Source organism: Cebus imitator, unplaced genomic scaffold, assembly GCF_001604975.1.
Source record: "Cebus imitator isolate Cc_AM_T3 unplaced genomic scaffold, Cebus_imitator-1.0 Scaffold158, whole genome shotgun sequence".
In the NCBI taxonomy this organism is placed as follows: Eukaryota; Metazoa; Chordata; class Mammalia; order Primates; family Cebidae; genus Cebus; species Cebus imitator.
The window spans coordinates 3,941,481-3,963,399 of NW_016107473.1; the positions used below are offsets into that span (position 1 = coordinate 3,941,481).

Below are 21,919 nucleotides of genomic sequence, written 5' to 3' on the forward strand. Positions count from 1 at the left end.
CATGCCTGTTATAAAAAAAAAAAAAAAAAAAAAAAAAAAAAAAGTAATCAAGCACTTTAAAATGTGAATGTTAACTATCACCTCTATGTTTTTGTTTGTTGGTTTACGCAAATACACTATGTTTTAAATGCCAAACTCCTATTCAAAGAACTTGAGTTCTAGATGCAGATCTTTATGCTAGTTGTATTTCAATTCTTTATGAAAACAAGATATTCAGCGTTAACCTGTGAAGAGCCATTCTATGTTCATAAATGACTTGGCTTTAGAAATATTGTAGATGTTCAAAGCTGTTAACATTTTTGAAAAAGCAAACAAGAAAAACATGTTTGAACAACCCTTTATAAGCCAGATGTGCAATGCCAGCCTTGGCTAAATTATCTGATTAGCCCATGGCAACCCTGAGGTAACTTGCAGACTGTTCATTTCTATTCTTTAAGCTGTTTATTTCTAGTGATATATTTATATCTTACGATATATTCAAAAGCTTCCCTTAATTCTGAGTTTCCTTCCAAAAGGCCTAATCAAAAACCTTATCTTGCTTTATTCACTACTGTTGCACACCTGAGCCACTTTGGGTTCCAAAGTCCCAGAGACACATTACCCTTGCTGTCCTTCTGGGTTTCTTCCCTTAATAAAGGACAGCAAATGAAACCTGCTTTTAAATGATTGGTGTCACTGTTCCCCATTTGCAATGAATGCCAATAGCTAACTATATAAAAAACAAACAAATGAAAACTCAAATACAAATCTTTTGTTGAAGTCCCAAAATCAAAGTTAGGTTAATTGCCTCTAGCTAGCCGGCAAATCTGGTCACCTGCAAACCAGAATTTCCTTATCAAAGCAATTTCATCAGGGGAGTAATAAAATCTGTGCATGGTTTCAAACTTGCTTCTACAGAGCCTGCATTCTAGACACCAAGCCACAAGCAGAAGGCTCTACTCTCAGGTTTACGCCCCCGGTCTTCGGCAAACTCAATTGGAAACAGTTCAGTTCTGACCCAATGGTCCACAGTTTCAGCCTCCTACTTATAAAACCAATAAAATGATCACCATCATACAGAAAACATAATCAAATATGAATGCCCTGGATTAAAAAGGTCACATAAGGCTGGGCATGGTGGTTTATGACTGTAATCCCACCACTTTGGGAGGCTGAGGTGGGTGGATCACCTGAGGTTTGGAGTTCAAGACCAGCCTGAGCAACATAGCAAAACACTGTCTCTACTAAAAATACAAAAATTAGCCAGGAGTGGTGATGGTCATCTGTAATATCAGTTACTTTGGAGGCTGAGGCATGAGAATCATTTGAACTTGGGAGGTGAAGGTTGCAGTGAGCTGAGATGGCACCATTGCTCTCCAGCCTGGGTAACAGAGCCAGACCCTATCAAAAAAAAAAAAAAAAAAGTCACATGGATAAATGCAACTACATTATTTATTTCTATAGCTATTTGATTTTAAATCTCAGCTTTAGTAAGAGTACCAACTCAGCAGTGTTAGTCTGCACCTTGTGGTAAGTGCTAAGTTTCAACTCCCTCTGCATGAAGATACCTAACTTTTCTGTGGATTTTGATCTTCATTCTATGTGTTACTATACATCCTGCCAAAGCTCTTTCTGGCTCAAGAATACCAACTGTAGTTGGTATGATGATACTTAGTTGCCTTGTAAATCAGTCAGCTAGATAACACCAAGGGTAACATCTTGACAAAGAAATTCCCAGTCTTCTTAAACTCAATTGTTTCAGTCAATCTCAGCTGCTGGGTTGAGAAGGCTCCACTTTCTGTGAGTTTCTCTGGGCTTAGAAGGACCTGCTAGTCACTGTGATTATTACCCATAGAATCTGGTAAGAACCACAAAAACCCAGGGGCCCAATGTCAGCAGCATGTTTTGCTAATAATGTTAAACACAAAGTAATCCAGGAAATTTCCTACAATCTGAATTTTGAAAGGGGCTAAATAAACCCTGTAGAAGAAGTGATGCGCTAAACAAGACGCCTGAAAGTCAATTCCATTTCAGATGCCCGTGCCATGGAGAGAGCTACTATTAGCATAGATAATATCATGCTTCCTGTATAGTGCACCCGACTGGTACTAGAAATAAATTTTAAAAATGTATCATAGAACTGAATCAAAGTAGACAAAATTTCCTTTGAAAAACAAAACACCTCCCTCCTTCCCCCCGGAAAAGATCAACGACTGTAAGCAAAGCCTTGAGGTGAACAAAGCTAACTGTCATTTTGACCTTGCTTTGCTTTAATTCAGACTACTTAGGAATGTACCAAGCAACCCCCTTCATTCGGCTCAGCTAGCAGAGCTAATAGGCTTCTAATTAATTTCCAGAAGATTGCTGTTATAACTAACAGGTTTTAAACATTTGGTTGATTGGGGAAAATGAATTGAATATAATGTATTTGATTTGGAAAATTAGTTTTCATTCTATGTGCTTACCATAATAGTGTTTATTTTAAGTTTACATGATTCCATTAAGAGTCCCAGAACACCACTGGCTTGTTTTCATCCTTACAGAGGCCTAGGCAACTTAAAAAAAAAAAAAATCAATTTACATTTAGATTTTTGTTGGTCTTTATTTGAGGGCAGGTCAAATGCTTTTTTTTTTTTTTTTTTTTTTTTTTTTTTTTTTTTTTTTTTTTTTTTTTTTTTTTTTTTTTTTTTTTTTTTTGGTGTGTGGCTTTAATAAAAATTTTCACTTCCTAATATAGCAACAGGCCCAAATACTTCAAAATGATCCTGGCGATACCTCAGTCAAAAGCCCACTCATCGAATGCAAATCCCCGAGAGAAAGGCTCCGCACACAAAGTAAGATGAACCAGTTACTGCATTGTTTACCACGTTTCACTTGATTCCTCCTGACAACCATTTAAACAATGAATGTTGGGAAACGTCCCTCAAAGAATCAACAACAATGGCAGGGATCAGAGCTTTTATATTTAGCTAATACTATTTTTAAAAGGAGAAAATATTTCTTCCTGAAGGGATTATGGGAAGCCTTATTAAAGACACCTGCAAACAAAACAAGTGACAACAGATCTTTATCATAAATGATAACTGAGTTATCCTTTAGATAATACTCCTTTCTTGGAGACAATAACATTAGGATTTAACCTCTGCTGTAGATTCAAGAAAATCAGCTAATTGGGGCCAGTAGTATTCCACAATGTTAAGTTTACCAAGATGACGTGAGTGGATAATAAAAGACGCCCTTGTCTCTCTGGTTAAACAGAAGTACAACGAGACTAGAATTTTCCCTCCTCACACTGCTAAGAAATGTTTTATATTGACATCAAGTAGCATCCATCCCTCTCCCTCCATATGTGAGGCAAAACACATGAGGGATTCTAATTATGATGGCTCACTCTGCTAAGCACATAGTGGGCCAGCCAGCTTTGGAAATTCGATCTTTGCCTAGCTTGCAGTTGCAAAGAAATAGAAGCTTTCACAAAATATTCTCGAAGTAATTAACAATCACTGTCAAAACGTGTACGGACAGTCATCTGCATTCTATGAAAACCGTGCAACTGTTTTAGTGACTGCTTCTCGGGGAGAAATAATATAGCTAAACCCAGCAGGGCACATGTTAAAAACAAGTTTGCAAAAGAAACAAAATCAGAGGTCCTTGTTTGATACTCCACCGGTGAGTCTCAACTTACTTCACCTCGGTAAACGGTGGATGCATTCGCCCATCGGCTATGCTGTTTGTTCATTTGCTGCCTTGCTGTGTAAGGAACAGGAAATTCCTGTAAGCATTTCAAGCCTATGACTGATTTTTCTGACATAGCTAATTTTCCAAATTAAGTAATTTTGGTTCTTTTTATAACAGTGGCTCCAGAGGAGATTTGAAGCATCTGAGCACTGAGAAAAAAAGGGTGGTTAGAGGGACCACATGATCAAGCCAAAACTGCAGACCCCAGCTGTAGAAATACTGGCCTTAAATTCAACGAATGACTAGAACTACTGTTAAGTTGGCACTTATAAAAAGTCAAAGAGGTTCAAGTTTCATAAAGTGTTAGCAACAGCAGCTGAGATTTTGGAATATGTATAGTTTTTAATAGATGCATTTCCAAAATAAATACTTGGGAAAAAAAGATACCCCAGCTTGAGCCACCGACAAGTAGACAGAATTAAACAACAGGAAAAAACAAAATAAAACCAAACCACATGAGCAACAGTACTGAATAAGGAGATGAGAGATGAGATGACCCAACATTATTCTTTAGAGCCTCAGGTTCACAAACAAAAGAAATGCTTTACAGAAGGTATTTCTGTGGGATTGTTGTTTTTTTTTCAAAGACAGCTTTAGACTTAGAGCTATCAACGCGTGAAAACAAAAAAGACATTTTCTGAGTTGACTTTGATCCTGTACTCAAATTGGCTTAGATATCCTTGCCTTTAAAGGCTTTCTATCTGCAATAACTGCTCTCTATTGTCCTCGTTAATAAAGTATTATTTTCACCTTATTATTACTAATCTTTTCTTTGTAAGTAACCACACCTGGTTTTATCCAAAAAAAAAAGTGCTCTAAGTATTTGCCCTTTGTGGTAATACAATGCATAATTTAGTTAATCTAGGCTATCTTTCCGTGAGAGGTGATTGTTTCTATATTGTGAAATGTGTTCACAGTAAAGCGAAATCCACGCCAGATACCTAGAGGCAGACAGAGAGCCACTTACCAAGCATGAAGCTACTTCAAACTAACCCTGACACGACTGTATAGCCACTCCCACACACGAGGTATTACTCAAGCCAGCTTAGCCTCTGAATTATAACCGCTCCTTTCTTTTACAAACATAGCCTTTTATTAAGTTAACATTACACATAGCCAGGCCGAGCGCCTCACCCCCACCCCCCATGAAAGGGGCTTGAAAAAATAGGAACTTCAGGTTTCTATTTGAGAACCTGACATTACTCTCAACGTTACCTGGATAAAATCTAAAAATGTCAGCGGCAGCAAATCATCCAAGTGTCCAATGTCTTTGGAGAAACGATTTAAAATTCTTCCTGCAAGAACAGGATATGAAAAATTACTCATTTCCCCTGATAGACCCTTTAAGAGAAACAATTCGCAAACAAATCAAAACAATATTTTAAATGCATATGTATTCAATATATTTCGCATTCATATGAAATAAGCCAATGTCAGCAGTTAAGGAAAAGAAAATAGGATGATACCTAAAGAGAAACAAAAATATCATCAAATGGCAGTGGGCAGGGAGTTGAAACGTGACCCTGATTTTAAAGAATCAAGGGGAAAAAAATCTTGTGACTGTATCAGAAAGGGTTGGTGGGTTCTAGAATGTTCCCTCATTTTAAGACCCAATCGAGGACTTCAATCCAAATGCAAAGTAGGTAGATGAATGTACATAAATTGATCCTAATCATTTCACTAACTCTGCTTTATTTATCAGAATTTCTTTTGCTAAGTGGTGTATTTTTATATAAATGTAATTGTAAACCTTCATTTTTTTTTTTTTTTCCTCAGCCTGGTTGATTGCACCTCACACTTCTGGGGAAACTTGGGATCCTATCATTTTTCAAGCTGTGAGTTTACTACTGGCAAACAAGGTGTCATTTTCAGATGTGCAAAAAGTGTGACAAAAACAGGCTTATTCTTATCTAAGAACACAAGAGGAAATTATGCAAGAAGACAGAAATATTATTTAATGATTGAAGAGTGATGCTTAGCATCGACTTTATTTCCCCTGTCAGGTAGAATCCAAGAAAACAGTATGTCATAAAGGTGTCAGAAACAGATCAAAACTGGTTTCTAATAAATATCTATTCTTTCAAATGATTTCCTTCAAAAACATGGAAGTTGACTGGGCACGGTGGCTCATGCCTGTAATCCCAGCACTTTGGGAGGCCGAGGCAGGCAGATCACGAGGTCAGGAGTTCAAGACCAGCCTGGCCAACGTGGTGGAACCCCGTATCAACTAAAAATACAAAAAATAAGCCAGGCGTGGTGTCGCATACCTGTTATCCCAGCTAGGGAGGCTGAGGCAGGAGAATCACTTGAACCCAGGAGGTGGAGGTTTTGGTGAGCAGAGATTGTGCCACTGCACTCCAGCCTGGGCAACAGAGCAAGACTCTGTCTCAGAAATGAAAACAAAAAAATGAAAGTTATACACACACAGCCTATGTGGATGTAGGCGACCCCTGAGAAGTATGTGTGTCTAGGCCTCTGAACTTCTTTTCTCATTAGTGCTTCTGGAAGCACTCCTTACAGATGAGATGTGCAGCCTCCTGTGGTTTAGGGTTTGTCACAACTGACCTTGTCCTGGGGCCTTCATACCAGGCTGTAAGTGCACACGAGTGGTCAGAGGCTGGGGACAAAGCTGCCAGGACTAATGTAGCCTATGCAGTGTTCCCAAGGTGCCCAGCTGGCCAGGAAGCACAGGGTATGCAAGCCGGAGCTGCACCTCAATTTTCCCATCTCAGGCTTAGGACAAGCAGACTCCAGAAAGCATCACTTTGTGACACCTTTGGCAGGCCCAGTGACAACTTTTCTGAGCCTCTAATAACACCTCCTTTAGAGGATTGTCCTAGGGATTAATGGGCTCATGCCTGTTATAAAAAAAAAAAAAAAAAAAAAAGGGCCAGGCACAACGCCAGGTACTTTTTCACGGCTGCTAAAAAACCAAAAACAAAAAGGTGCGATGATGACTATGACCCACAGGCTCTGCAGCATGCCACCGGGGAGGAAGCTCGCGTGTTCTAATGCAGGCCCTGATGCAGTGGCCCCGGGGAGGAGCTGGAGCCTCATTTCCAACCAGCTCCCAGGGCAGGGGGCCCCTTCTGCTGTTTGCCAGACCACGCTAGGCAGGGCGAGAGATCAGCTGTTATTTTATGAGCTATACTTAAGAAACATTAAAATTAGATGAGTATTTTTCCTACAGGTTCTTAGGGATTTTGTAGTCTGTCTTGTTATTTTTTCTCACTGCAATGAACCAATACCGGATCAAGGAAAATATAAGTTAAAAAATTAAAGACATAATTAAAACACGAATTGTTTCTTAAATGGAAAAGTTAACATTTTAACATAGGCAGTATTCAGAAACATTCCAAGTAGTATGGTTCGGTTTTTAAGAAGTTGAAAGCAATATTCAAATTTTTTTTAAAGGATAGGCCAGGTATGGGGCTGATACCTATAATCCCAGCACTTCTGGAGGCAGAGTTGGGAAGAGAGCTTGAGCCAGGAGTTTAAGACCAGCCTGAGCAACATAGTAAGACCTCATCTCTACTAAAATACAAAAAATTAGCTGGGCCTGGTGGCTAATTTTGTAGCCACCTGCAATCCCAGCTACTCAGGAGGCTAAGGCAGAGAACTGCTTCAACCCGGGAGGCAGAGGTTGCAGTGAGCCAAGATCACACCGTTGCTCTCCAGCCTAGGCAACAGAGTGAGACTCCATATCAAAAAAAAAATTTAAAGAAAAGAGAAATTCTTCCTCTGTGTCAATAACCTATAAGATAACCTTGTCATATTCATATATACAACTATTGCCCTTTTCACGTCCCTTCTATACTTCCAGAAGTTAAAGAACAGCTGGCTCCTTTCTACTCAAACGCATTAAATGGGAGCACCAGCAATCTTTATACAGGGGATTGCTGTCTGCTTTGCTCCTCGCACTTTCCCCAGTGCCTAGACCAATGCTTAGTGTATATATTGGTTTTATTTTATTTTTTTAAGGGGGCGGGTCCTGCTTGCTCTTGCCCAGGATGGAGTACAATGCAGTGCAAGCCCTTCTGCTACAAATATTAAGTGGCCTGTTTTCAAATTTCAAGGCCCTAGTTGCAATGCTTGATTACTGTATTCAGTCTTTCTGGCATGTCACCCTCGCCACTGTCTTTGCACTGTTGAGCCGATTTATTTGTTTGCGTTCCTTCAAAGGGCATTTGAAATACACAGTTACAGACTAAGTCTGGATACAGCAACAGAAGCCGACATGACGCATGAAAGCATCACAGAAAGCAAAGAAGCCCAACATTTCAGAAAAGGAAGAGAGTAGGAGAGGCGATGGCGGACCCCAGGTGCCGGGTTGGGGTTCGGGGTGAGGAGGGAACCTAACAGAGAAGGGACAAGGGATGGAAGGACATGGAGGAGACACAGACCACAGGACGGGTGGAGAGCAGGCAAGGAGAACAGGTAAGAAGCACGGCAGAACAGACAGAACAGGAAACAGATCACAGGCAGAGATAATCAGGATCTCACAGGTAATCAGAAGTGGAGGAAAAGTTCTGGCCTAGCCATGGCCTCGCCTTATTTAATTCCTCTGAAGCTAGGAACTCCTCCCAGACCATAAAGGTAAAGTCATGTAAGAGATCTTTTATTTACATGGTAGACTTAAAAGGGTGCATCTAGCCGAGTTCAGTGGCTCGTGCCTGTAATCCCAGTGCTTTGGGGAGCCAAGGCAAGAGGCTTGCTTGAGCTCAGGAGTTTGAGGCTGCAGTGAGCTATGATAGCTCCAGCCTGGGCAAGAGCAAGCAGGACCCTCTCCCTTAAAACAAATAAAATAAAATAAAAGGTGCACACTAAGCCAGACCATTTTCTCCTTCCTTCCTCCCTTTTCTCTTTCTTCCCTCTCCCTCCCTCCCTTTCTTACGTTTCTTCATTTCTTTCTTTTTCACTCTTGCTGCCCCATTTCACTGCAGTCTCCACCTCCTGGGTTCAAACAATTCTCCTGCCTCAGCCTCCCGAGTAGCTAGGATTACAGGCATGTGCCACCACGCCCAGCTAATTTTGTATTTTTAGTACACATGCAGTTTCTCCATGTTGGTCAGGCTGGTCTCGAATTTCCGACCTCAGGGGATCCGCCTGCCTCGGCCTCCCAAAGTGCTGGGGTTACAGACGTGAGCCACCGTGCCCAGCCAGCCAGTTTCTTAAGGCACCAAATTTGGCACACAAGTCTAGAAGAGTGAACTCAGCAACGTGCTTTGGAAGAAAACTGTAGACAAACCCTCCCATAGAAAGACTCTCAATGATCACTTGTTGCTTGTCACAGCAAATGTGAATGAAGCACCTATAGGGATGAAGCACCTATAGTTGCTCGTCTTTACTCTTCCTGCCCCACCTGAATGCTTACAGGCCAAAGATAGAACTGTGGTTCCAGGTAGCAGATCCTGGACATGACTTGTGCTCGCTACAGTGGCAGCTGTGGGATAAAGGCAGGGAAAAGCCGTTTGATGGGGAAAGCCACAGGCAGGCTCCCGGATGCAGTGGGAGAGTGGTCCCAGCAGCAGGGCAGACACTTTGTACTGAGAATTTTGTATCTCCTAGGAATTAAGCTAGAATCAGGACTGCAGTAAATCAACTAGGGATTATAGTTACCCTATAGTGATGTGAAGGAATGCCTCTCTAGAGTAATTACGTTGTATTTTCAAAGTGCAGTTGTTTCTTGCCTTGTCATAGAATTACAACATATCTTTGAAAAAGTAGTTTCCAGGTTTTATTACATGACATGACAAATTGGAGAAAATGAGTTTCAGATGTATGTATGTGTTCTTTCCTTTTCTAATCAGATCCTTCCCATTTGATTGACCCCCAACTGGAAGGTGTTAGGTGAGACTGTCTTCACTAAATGACTCAGAAAAACCCAAATGGCTTCAAGGCAAAAGGCAACCTCATCATCTGTTATCTATCCAGCTTTGAGTTTTCCTTTCTCCAGGATCAATAATCTCTTACTTTGCACTCATTCCTTCCCTCCTGACACCCATCAGGTAAAACACCTATAATCACTCATCAGAACCTGCTCACTGGAATTAAAATTTTACTTGTCTCACGACTTTAAATTGATGTTTGTTTGATGTCTCTCTGGAGTTTTTTTTTTTTTTTTTTTTTTTAAGACAAATTCTCACTCTTTCACCCAAACTGAAGCACACTAACGAGATCTCAGCTCACGGCAACCTCCACCTCCCAGGTTCCAGCTATACTCCTGCCTCAGCCTCTCAGGAGGTAGCTGGAACTACAGACACACACCACCACATCCAGCTAATTTTTGTATTTTTAGTAGACACGGGGTTTCACCATGTTGGCCAGGCTGGTCTCAAACTCCTGACCTCAGGTGATCCACCCACCTTGGCCTCCCAAAGTGCTGGGATTACAGGTGTGAGCCACCGCACCCGGCCCTCTCTGAGTGTCTTATGATCACACTGGTGGCAGGTTAATCGATACATACAAGTGAGCACAGCATGTAGAGCAACACAACCCGACTCGAGCACACACACAGGTGGCAGAAATAAGAAAGCATGGACCATGCCCAAGGCAGGTGGCAATCAGGAAGGCACGACAGCAGGGGGACATTGCCAGCTGGTGGGAGTTAGCCGGGTGAGGAAGGGTCAGCCCTAGTGGGAACAGGGCCTGAGAATTTGGAAAGAGGGCCGAGAATGTGTTGATGAAGAACGCAGACTTTGATCAGGTGGAAGGAATGACATCCGTCAGGACCAAGAGGTGGGAAAGAACAAAAGGATGACAAATATTTGCCTAGTTGATGGGAAGAGCATGACCTAAGGTGTGCTAAGATAGGAGACGACCTGGGTGTGGAATGGGAGTGGAAAGGATCAGGTGTTGAAGGCCTCTGCTGAAAATTCCCTGTACTCACGGCTCTTCAAAGCCATGTTTGTAAGGAGGAAGCATTTAGGAGGGGCACAAATGCAGTTAGGAGAGATGGATGTTTTACCCATTCGACTTCGCTGGAGAAAGAGGTCTGCAGAAGATTGCCAAGGAGAGCCATTCGGCTTCTGCCTCTGGGTGCACAGATGGACCCCACACAAACTCATCCCAGTGCCTTCCTCACTGAGAGCAGGGAGCTGGACAAGAGTTTTTTCCTTAGGGTCATCTTGGTTCATTCACTCATGACTAGAGATGTCATCCACTGATGCCAAGCAGGGTGGCTCAAGCCTATAATCCTAGCACTTGGGAAAACCAAGGGGAGAGGACTGCTTGAGACCAGGAGTTTGAGGATACAGTAAGCTATGATTGCACCACTGCACCCCAGCCTGGGCAAAAGAGCAAAAAAGACCCTCTTTCTTTAAAAAAAAAAAAAAAAAAAAAGGTCAGGAGCTGTGGCTCATGCCTTAGTAATCCCAGCCAGCACTTTGGGAGGCCAGGGGGGTGGATCATGAAGTCAGGAGATGGATACCATCCTGGCCAACATGGTAAAAACCTGTCTTAACTACAAATACAAAAATTATCTGGGTGTGGTGGCACATGCCTGTAATCCCAACTACTTGGGAGGCTGAAGCAGGGGAATCGCTGGAACTAAGGAGTCGGAGGTTGCAGTGAACCGAGATTGTGCCACAGCACTCCAGCCTGGTAACAGAGTGGGACTCTGTCTCAAAGAAAAGGGGCTGGGCACAGTGGCTCATGCCTGTAATCCCACCACTTTGGGAGGTAGAGGCAGGAGGATCATCTGAGGTCAGGAATTTGAGACCAGCCTGGCCAACATGGCAAAACCTCATCTCTACTAAAAAATGCAAAAAAAAAGAGAGAGAAGGCGGCCAGTCGTGGTGGTGTGTGCCTGTAGTCCCAGCTATTCAGGAGGCTCAGGAAGAATTACCCGAACCTGAGGCGGAAGTTGCAGTGAGCCGAGATCATGCTGCTGCACTCCAGCATGGGTGACAGAGTGAGACTTGATCTCAAAATGATAATAATAATATAAAGTTACACCCTAATCCAGACAATTTTCTTAAGGAACCAAATTAGACACACAAACCTGGAAGAGTGAACTCAACGCTGTGTTTGAAGCACACCCCACAGAGCAGTAAATTAGTGTTGCAAATCATCTTTGGCACAGGGTATACACCATCTCAAAACTATGACACAGATACTGCTGCCGTTTTACAGAAGACACAGTGGAGGCTTAGAGGCAGTAAGTAATTCATTCCAAGATGCCCGGCTGTCAGGCATCCAGGCTGCGACTCACACCCAGCTCCCGGAGGTTCAGAAATGGGTGCTTATGTCAACACCTCCATGACATCAAGCTGCTTTATTGGACACATTTGCAAGTTCTACTAAATGACTACTAATAAAAGTGAACCAATAAATTTCCAGGCAGGGCTGACACAAATGACGATGGCCAAAGCAGCCGCTGACAGCCCAGGCCCCTTCTGATTGCTACTGCCTGCCGCACTGGATGGTCAACACCTTGACTATCACTCCTGCTTAGAAGAGTTTCAGGAATTCTCTCTTGGCTAATCAAATTAAAACAAATAATTAAAGTGAAACATTTAAAACAACTCCACCTCAAGATTAAATTACGCAAGTTACCGAAGGCTGTAACTTGTAACAAGTAAGTAAATGAATGAATGAATGGGGACATGCCATCTAAAAAAGACAGAATTGATTAGGAAAGTCCAGGGGCTCCAGTTCCACCTCATTCCAGGCCTTAACTCGTTGTACGACCCAGGACAAAGCCAAATCACTCATTGCTAGGAAGTATTGTGGGGGATTATCCTTGAAGCCGTTGAAAACACCTGATAAACTACCTCAGGAAACCATTTTGCTACAGCAGCTATGCATGCTTTGCTACAAAAAGTGATCATTATTTTACATTTGTTAAGTGTTAAAAAGAAAAAGTTAAGAAGACAGACCAGGCCATTTCCTTTGATGCTTGTTACCCATGGATCTCAAGGACACACCAGGGAGGAGTGAACCTGGCCCAACCTCATAGAGCGTCAGGGAGGTACAGACCCCTGGACAGCAACAGTAGAAGGATTTCCAGGACGGCTGCTCTCCAACACTACATGGCCAACAAATGCCACCAGGTGTTTTTGCTTGGAAATGCACACGTGTGCAGTTTGCATACGATTTCAGGGGATTCCTAAACCAGGAACCACAACACAGCAGAGCTTTCGTTAAGAACCTCTGATTCTAAAAGAAAAAGAAGACCGCCAATCTCTTAACCTCTTCTGCTACAGGAATGCACCACTTTAATCCCTGAGACAGACTTTTTACTGGTCCAGTATCCCGTCACTATTGTTCATGGCTAAATGCTCATGGAATATCGCCAAAAGAATGAGTAATGGAGGGGTAAAAACAAGGGCCTAGAAATATCCAGCAGTCTCCAAGAATGTGTTCCCACAGAGAGGGTGGCAGCAACGCCTATTTATAAAGCACTCACCTAGACAAGGAATTTCCACTTCCACAAAGGCAAGTATCAGATTCAATAACTCAGATTACCTTGAATGGAAATTATCATTCAGTGGGCAAAAGCGGCTCTATCTCTGATTTACATACAAGTAAATGTAATACTCAAAAATAGGACAGCAAAACATTTGGTGTGAGAACGTGACTGAACTTGAAGACAATGGGCCCTCCCACTACCCACCCTATGTAAAGCACCCAAAGGTGTGCTGGAAATGGACCAACCAACACCCAAATCTGATCGCTAGTTCTATCCTCGGCTCATCATTTTAATATCTGGGAACCGCCAACAGGTAATACACAAAACTAGCTATGCTGTGCTCAATAAAAATGCCTGAATTTCTGTTGGAATACATATGTGTGTGTGTGTGTGTGTGTGTGTGTGTGTGTGTGTGTATGTATATATGTATGTATGTATATGTATATTTATGTACACCATTAAGAAGCAAGGAGAAAAGAAAAATTATCCACTGAATTTCTTCTTTAAAAATTCAGATAAAATTTGAAGAGCTAGAAATACTATGATAATTCTTACTATTCTACATATGCTATCAGTTATAAAAAGCTGAAAATACACATTACCTCTTAGTCAAACTATCATCTTCACCTTAGGGGGACTCTTCACCTATCCAAATGCCCCAAAAGCCTCTGCAGTCCCATTCCTGCTCCTCTTCACACCATGGTGTTCACCAGTCATTTAGTTTCTAAACCCAGCAGCCAGCTTTTCCCTCATTCTCATTGCTCTTGACTTTCCCTGCAGCATGTAATACTGTTAATTATTGTCTTTTCAAAAATATTCATGGATGCTGGCTTCGGGGATACAAATTTATTTTATTTTATTTGAGACAGAGTCTCTCTCTGTTGCCCAGGCTGGAGTGCAGTAGCATGATCTTGGCTCACTGCAACATCTGCGAATAACTCACAGGTTCAAGCGGCCTCAGCCTCCCAAGCAGCTGAGATTACAGGTGTGCGCCACCACGTCCAGCTAATTTTTGTGTTTTTAGAGAAGAGATTTCCCCATGTTGGCCAGGCTGATCTCGAACTCTTCAAGGCTTCAAGTGATCCACCTGCCTCAGCCTCCCAAAGTGCTGGGATTACAGGTGTGAGCCACTGCGCCTGGCCTGATTTTCTTTCTTTTAATATCTGTCTCTTTCCACCCCTGCTACCCTGCCCATCTGCTAACTATAAGTGGTGCCCCCTTATATCTGGAGGCTCCACCTCTCAGAACTCTATCTCCCCCATGGCGATCTCACGCCCTCATGGTGCTATTCTCCAAGGACAGCAACGCCCAAACCAGATCTTGCGATCGCTGACTTTCTTCTACCTTACTCTTACTGTGCCATGCATCCTGCTGGCTGACCTCTCCCCTAGACATGGGAATGTCTAACATGTTTCAATTGTGAACTGAGAAAAACCTCAATCAATAACTTCAAAGGATTTCAACATGCAAAAAAAAAAGTGTTACAAACTTATGCTATAAGTTTGAGTTGCCAAAACACTTTTTATAGTCTAAGAAAAGGTTAAAATCCAGATTCTGTCTGAATTTTTGATCCTCAGGGATCTTCTTGAGCTCTGGGCAGCCACAGAAGTTGGCCCTGGTAGTAGCAGGGAGTCCTGAGGGCTGAGCTGACCTCCCCAGCCCCATGCGTGTTCCTACATCAAATAACTTAATCAAAACACAAACTGTTCTTAGATTTCTGTGGAGGTAATTAAATAATTCGATGCCAATTAATCACAGTCAAATAAGAGTCTGTCAGAGAAGAACTCTATACACATTGGAGTCTATTTAATGGTCAAATACTTGGCAGGATCCTAGTTAAACAATGATTCATTAAACCTCCTGTGCCTCACAATGGCTAGGCTAAACTCAACGTGAAAGAATCGAAACTCTTTTGTTCTCCCATAAAAAGACATCAAATCTTTGTGCGTGATATTCTTTTCGCCATCACTTAGCCTGCTCGGTTGCATGACTGAGAATGTGTTCAGCTGCTCCTGGGCACGGGGCATCTGCGAGTCCTTGTTGGCTCTGAATATGACTCTTTTCTTCCCAGCTGAAAAAGTAAAGAGCTGGACAGCTGACCACACCTACTTAAAATATTTATTCACTTTGAGCAGGGAAAAATCACAGACTCAGAACCTTCCTTCTACCCTAAAGGAGAGGCAAGCTGTGGCCATTTTCCCAGAAGCAGACAATTAACCACTTTAAAAACCCTTGATCCGCACAAGTTGTCAACCCAGCAAAAATCTGTCCAACATTTTTGGTTCCCTGAACCTACCTTATCAACTTGGTTCCTTTAAATTAAAATGTCCCTTTTTAACACAACTCCCCATGAAAACCTAGAGATCCATTTTAAGTTTGGCTGATAATTCCCAAAGACTTTTAATCATGGTTCTCAGAAGGACTCCATTACCTCCCTGGAAGTTCATTTCTTCCTATGGCAAAAGAATCAAGGAAAACGACCTCGCTCTGTATTGCTGGGTGTTTTGCCTACACTAGCAATATAAGCACCTCCATAGTTTCACGAATGCTGTCATCTTTTAAAAGCATGCTTTTTGCACTTCACTGTAGATGTGAATCTGAATTAGAGATCACGAAGTTGGCTGAACATGGGTTTTTGGGTTTAGACTGCAGATGCTGTTAACAATTGCATTTACTTCTCTTTAAAGAAGGACTCCTAGCCAGTTTGTTAAATGCATTCAAAAGTAAATTTCAAAAAACAAATATTGTGTAACTATTAAAGTATTATTTTATATATTCATTAAAATTGAATAACCCAGACTGGTGTTTATTTTTACCTGGCACAAGTTTATTGGATAATTGCCAATCATATTGAAGCATACATGTAGCTAAAGCAATAAACATAGTGATATTTCTGATACATTCATTTTTAAAGGAAATTATCCATTTGTTTGTCTTTATGTATTATTTTTTCAGATGGATTGCAAATACAATGGACATGTTGTGGATATTCCAAATGCTCCTGTGGCATAGTATTGATTCAGGACTAAGGTTGTAGGCTATTTGATGATATTCAATTTGCCAATATTATATCCCACTATCATATGAAAAATAAGTAAAACAAAAATTTATAATGTAAATAAATAAAATTCATAGTATTTCTCTTATTTAGGCAAAGATGTGTACTAGAAAAATGTTTCATGAAAAGAATTTTTTTAAAGATGATTTATATATCAGCTTCCTTCCCAAACTAAATTTATTATAATAGAGCAAAGCTAAATATTATATGACACTGCTTTCATGAAAAAGTTAAGAATCTTAACAGAAAACAGGCCAGGCACAGTGGCTCACACCTGTAATCCCAGGACTTTGTGATGTCAAGGCGGGCGGATCACCTGAGGTCAGGAATTTGAGAACAGCCTGGCCAACATGGTGAAACCCTGTCTCTACTAAAGATATAAAAATCAACTCACGGTGGTGGCACACGCCAATAATCCAGCTACTCAAGAGGCTAAGGCAGGAGAATCACTTGAACCTGGGAAGTAGGGGGTTGCATTAAGCCGAGATCATACCATTGCATTCCAGCCTAGGCGACAAGAGGGAAATTCATCTCAAAAAAAAAAAAAAAGAAAAGAAAAGAAAAGAAAGAAACTTAACAGAAAACATATCAGCAAAATGTATTTTAACTTTGCTCATACCTTGAACAGTAGGAAATAAAGATTGAATTTTATTGGGTCTTGTATAATCAATATTAAATTCATATGCAGAAGACAGTAACAGTGAATGTAGGGTATACTGTATATTTATTATTTTTAAGAGATATACACACTATGGACCAAAAACTGCTAAGCCTTAAAACAGCAGCAATAAATGAAGCATTAAATCAGTGACTTTAATTATGAATATTAAATCTCCTTTTTGATCCCTGTCATAAAACCCACATTTTGTTTTCTACTGCTCTAACAGTATACAATGATTACCGCAATGTGTGTATTTATTTCTCAGCTAAACTATGATACAAAATGATTTTTACGGGGGAAAAAGTCACACTGAGTCTGTATATAAACATACTGTGGCAAAACAAATTTTCCTGCAAATATAAGCGGTTTTACAGTCTACCAAAGTGGTGCCAAAAAAGTAGATTTATTCGCATTAAGTGCTGACAGAACGAAACGTTTCTGCAGTAAATAAAGTACATTGTAACCCAATCGTCAAATCAATAAAGTCATTAAAAATAGAGTGTATTCTTCAAGGAAATGGTGAGTTTAAGGGGGAAAAAGAAAAATCTTTGGTTGTGAAGGAGAATGTATCTCCAAATACAGCTGACGATTACTGATCTGAACTGACTCTTCTCCCATGTGTCTACAAAGACACATCTTTGGGTCCCTTATCTTTTTTCATGTGTATTTAGCCATGTAAACTGCTCTACGGCATTTCTGGCTTCCCCACAGGCATCGTATAAACACAAATAAGAAAATACGCCCTGGTTTTTTTCTTCTTCTTTTTCTAGGCCCCAAACTGGCAGAATATTATCACTTTTGTAGGCTTTTGCGAATCTGCGCAGTGGTGTTGGGCAGAAATGTGCTAGATTATAATGTCCATTTATCTAAACTGCCAGCATGTAACAAAATTCAGGTGGGGTGCATGCCACCTAAATTAATTTACTACTTGAAAAAAGACTTCTTATGCCAAGCGTGTCAAAAGGCAAACAGGAAAGGAGTTAAGAAACTAAATAAATCTAAACACAGTTTGCGTTTGATCTAATTTTCAAGTGTAGGATTAAAAAAAGAGGAAGCATGCCAAAGAAAGGCAACAAGAAGAGACGCGCAACAAAGAAGCCTGCACAGACTCCATCGCACAGGCAGCTTGTTTTCAGGGAAGAGTTGCCTGGCTGGGCACGGTGGCTCACGCCTGTAATCCCAGCACTTTTGGAGGCGGAGGCAGAGTTGGGCAGATCACCTGAGGTCAGGAGTTTGAGACCAGCCTGGCCAACACAGTGAAACCTTGTCTCTACTAAATATACAAAAAATTATACAGGCATGATAGTGTATGCCTGTAATACCAGCTATTCTGGAGACCGAGGCAGGAGAATCACCTGAACCCTGGAGGCAGAGGCTGCAGTGAGCTGAGATTGCACCACTGCACTCCAGCCTGGGCAACAGAGCAAGACTCTGTCTCCAAAAAAAAAAAAGGTTGCCCAAAGATGTCAGGCAACCTGGCACTCCTCACAACTAGCAACCCAAAGCCACCTTGTCGGGTTTACTGACTTGAGAAAATAGAGAAAATCACTAACTTATACCCAGGAGCATGGCTACTATCATAAAATCAGAAAATAGCAAGCATGGGCAGGAATGTGAAGGAATCAGAATTCTTGTATATAGTTGGGGGATCATAAAGATGGTGTAGGTGCAATGAGGAAAAAAAAACAATATGACATGTCCCCAAATTATGAAACATAGAATTACTGCATGATCCAGCAATTCTACCTCTAGATATATACCCAACAGAAGAGGCAGCAGGGGTCTAGAAGAGATATCTGCACACCCATGTTCACAGCACTATGCACAACAGTCAAAGGGCAGAAGCAACCCAAGAGATCAATAACAAATGAATGGAAAAACAAAAGGTGGTACAGTTGGTTGTCCCTCTGTAACTGTGTGGGATTGACAATCCCGCCAATACCAATATCCGCAAATGCTCAAGTCCATTATATACAATGGTGTAGTATTTGCATGTAATATACAGACATCATCCAATATAATTTTATTTATTTTTCATTTTGTTTGCTTTTTGAGACAGAGTCCCACTGTGTTGCCCAGGCTGGAGTGCAGTGGAGTGATCACTGCACTCCACTGCTCACTGCAACCTCCACCTCCTAGGTTCAAGTGATTCTGCTGCCTCAGCCTCCCAGGTAGCTGGAATTACAGGCATGCACTACCACAGCCAGCTAATTTTTGCATTTTTAGTAGAGACAGGCTTTCGCCATGCTGGCCAAGCTGGTCTCGAACTCCTGGCTTCAAGTAATCTGCCCACCTCGGCTTCGCAAAGTGCTGGGATTACAGGTGTGAGCCATCATGCCCGGCCCTCCCATTTAATTTTAAATCATTTCTAGATTACTTATAATGCCTAAATACAACGTAAATCCTATGTATTTGTTATACATTATTTTTTGTTGTTGCATTATTATTTTTATTGGATTTTTTTCCCAAATATTTTCCATTCGCAGTTGTTTGAATCTGAGCATGTGGAACCAAAGATACAGAGGCTGGTTGACTGTATAAACATACAATGGAATATTATTCAGCTTTAAAATGGAAGGAGATTCTGGGCCATACTACAACATAGATGAAGCATAATGACATTGCACTAAATGAAATAAGCCTGTCAGAAAAGGAAAAAGGCTGTTTAATTCCACTTATGTCTAGTATGTAGAATAGTCAAACTCAGAGACAGAAGTAGAATGGTGGATGCCAGGGGCTGGAGGGAAGGTGTGGTTGGGGGCTTGTGTCTAATGGATCCTGGGATTCAGTTTGGGAAGATGGATAAGTTCAGGAGATGGAGGATGGTGACGGCCACACAACAATGCAAATGTACTTAATGTCACCAAACTATATCGAGTGCTTAAAATGATTAAGATGGCAAATTGTATGCTATGTGTACTTTATTAGAATTTTAAAACCTTTTTATTTTTGAGACAGAGTCTCACTCTGTCACCCAGGCTGGAGTGCAGTGGCATGATCTCGGCTCATGACAACCTCCGCCTCCCAGGTTCTAGAGATTCTCCTGTCTCAGCCTCTGGAGTGGCTGGGATTATAGGTGCCGGCCCCCCACGTCTGGCTAATTTTTATATTTTCAGTATAGACAGGGTTTCACCATGTCGGCCAGGCTGGTCTCAAACTCCTGGCCTCAAGTGATCTGCCTCTCAAAATGGTGGGATTGCAGGTGTGAGCCACTGCGCCCGGCCCCTAAAATCATTTCTTAAAAACAACTTTACAGCCAGTCTTCTCTCAGAATCCATTCTATCCATCACATGCATCCATTCCTGGAGACACCATCAGAGTGTTCAGTTCTACATGGACACTCAGTACACAGTTTTCCCAGGTCACAGAGGAAGTACCTGCTGTGACGGCCCCTCTGTCACCAACTGGTGAGCGAGATGAGAAAGTAACAGGAGACCAGAGTCCCCTCCCACCCCAACAAAGGAGAACTCTCCTTATAGATAAAGAGAGCAAAGTGAAGAACACAACAGTGACATTGGAGGGGAGGAACGGAGAAGGAAGACCCCGCCTGCGCCGGCAGAGAGGGGCGCTGAAGGGACACAAGAGCCACCTTATGCCAAGAAGAATCAAAGGAGCCTGAAGAGGATGTGGTTAAGCACTTTACTCTGCAGAGCATGGGGTGACCATTAGAAAACGCCACTGCAATTGACCTTTCTGAAAAAGATTTCACACATTCAATATTCTTGACCCCCTTCTTCCTGCCCATGCCCTAACATCTTCAAACCACATTCAGATTAAGATGTAAATGATGAATATGAATGAAATGCCACCCTACTGGATGATATGGCTAAGTCAACACAATGATATTCATTCACTAAAGACTTCTATGCTCTACAATTTCAAGAGGAGCCCATCAGAAGCTGATTGTTCCTAGGTCAGTCACCAATGCACAGATACATGAATAATGGTCTTTTAGAGGCAGTTAACCATCCTAGCCCTCTGTGAGCTTATACACACTAAAAAGAGAAGGCTAGCCAGGCGCGGTGGCTCACACCCGTAATCCCAGCACTTTAGAAGGCCAAGGCCAGTGGATCACGAGGTCTGGAGTTCAAGACCAGCCTGACCAACATGGTGAAACCCTGTCTCTACCAAAAATATAAAACGTTACTCAGGCGTGGTGGTATGTGCCTGTAGTCCCAGCTACTCAGGAGGCTGAGGCAGGAGAATCACTTGAACCCAGGAGGTGGAGATTGCAGTGAGCTGAGATCACACCACTGCACTCCAGCCTGGCGACAGAGCAAGACTCCATCTCAAAAAAAAAGAACAGAAGGCTAAGAGGAGGAGAAAATGCCAAAAAATATATATTATTTTTTAAAAAGAGAGGATAGCAGTGACATACTTTCTCTATACTTCCAGGGGATGTGTTTCTAGTAATGAAGAGTAAAGATAAATATATAATGGGATCAAGGGAAGTGGTGAAGGGTGAGTCTTGAGTTTAAAGAAGGAAAATGCTGCAGACTATTCTAGAAAATGCTCTGAGAATATATAGTGAAGGAAATGTGATCCCAGGAGTCATTTAAATGAAAACATGAGAGGCCAAGGTCAGCGGATCATCTAAGGTCAGGAGTTCGAGAACAGCTTGGACAACATGGCAAAACCCTGTCTCTACAAAAATACAAAAGTTAGCCAAACGAGGTGGTGCACACCTGTAATCCCAGCTACTCTAGAGGCTGAGGCAGGAGAATCGCTTGAACCCAGGAGACATAAGTTACAGTGAGCCAAGATCACGCCACTGCACTCCAGCCTGGGTGACAGAGCGAGACTCCATCTCAAAAAATAAGTTACTGATGAATTCCACAAAGGAGATCCAGTCTCAAACCGAAGCTAAAAGATTCCTCTACAAACAGCACGCTAACTCGGACAAGCCAGGAAATTCCACAGCCACACGTCAATTCTCCTAGTTTGAGTGGCACTCCTTTCAACTCTCTCACCTAAGGGTGGTCAACATGCTGGGGAGGATGGGGTGAGAATCAAACACCCGATGATGCAACAAGTCCCTGGGGCGTGCCTGGGAACATGCCTGCCAAACGCC

The 21,919-nt window shown here is 41.9% G+C and overlaps 1 protein-coding gene and 1 long non-coding RNA gene across 6 annotated transcripts in view; one reads left to right on the forward strand and one right to left on the reverse strand.

The window, feature by feature from the left end:
- The window catches only part of ABCC4 (ATP binding cassette subfamily C member 4), a 276,355-nt gene that overhangs the window by 89,277 nt on the left and 165,159 nt on the right, over positions 1–21,919 (reverse strand). For 4 of the 5 annotated variants that reach the window (XM_017543557.2, XM_017543561.2, XM_037743897.1 and 1 more), the window contains one exon: positions 4,933–5,012. In XM_017543557.2, the coding sequence (XP_017399046.1) occupies positions 4,933–5,012 (80 nt within the window). Of the gene's footprint in view, positions 1–2,464; positions 2,535–3,664; positions 3,730–4,932; positions 5,013–21,919 lie in introns of those variants that run through there. The other variant, XR_005202632.1, reaches the window with a different exon arrangement.
- Positions 7,935–9,787, forward strand: LOC119473422. The gene is made up of 2 exons (XR_005202633.1): positions 7,935–8,039; positions 9,528–9,787. It is a non-coding gene; the product is annotated as an uncharacterized LOC119473422 (long non-coding RNA).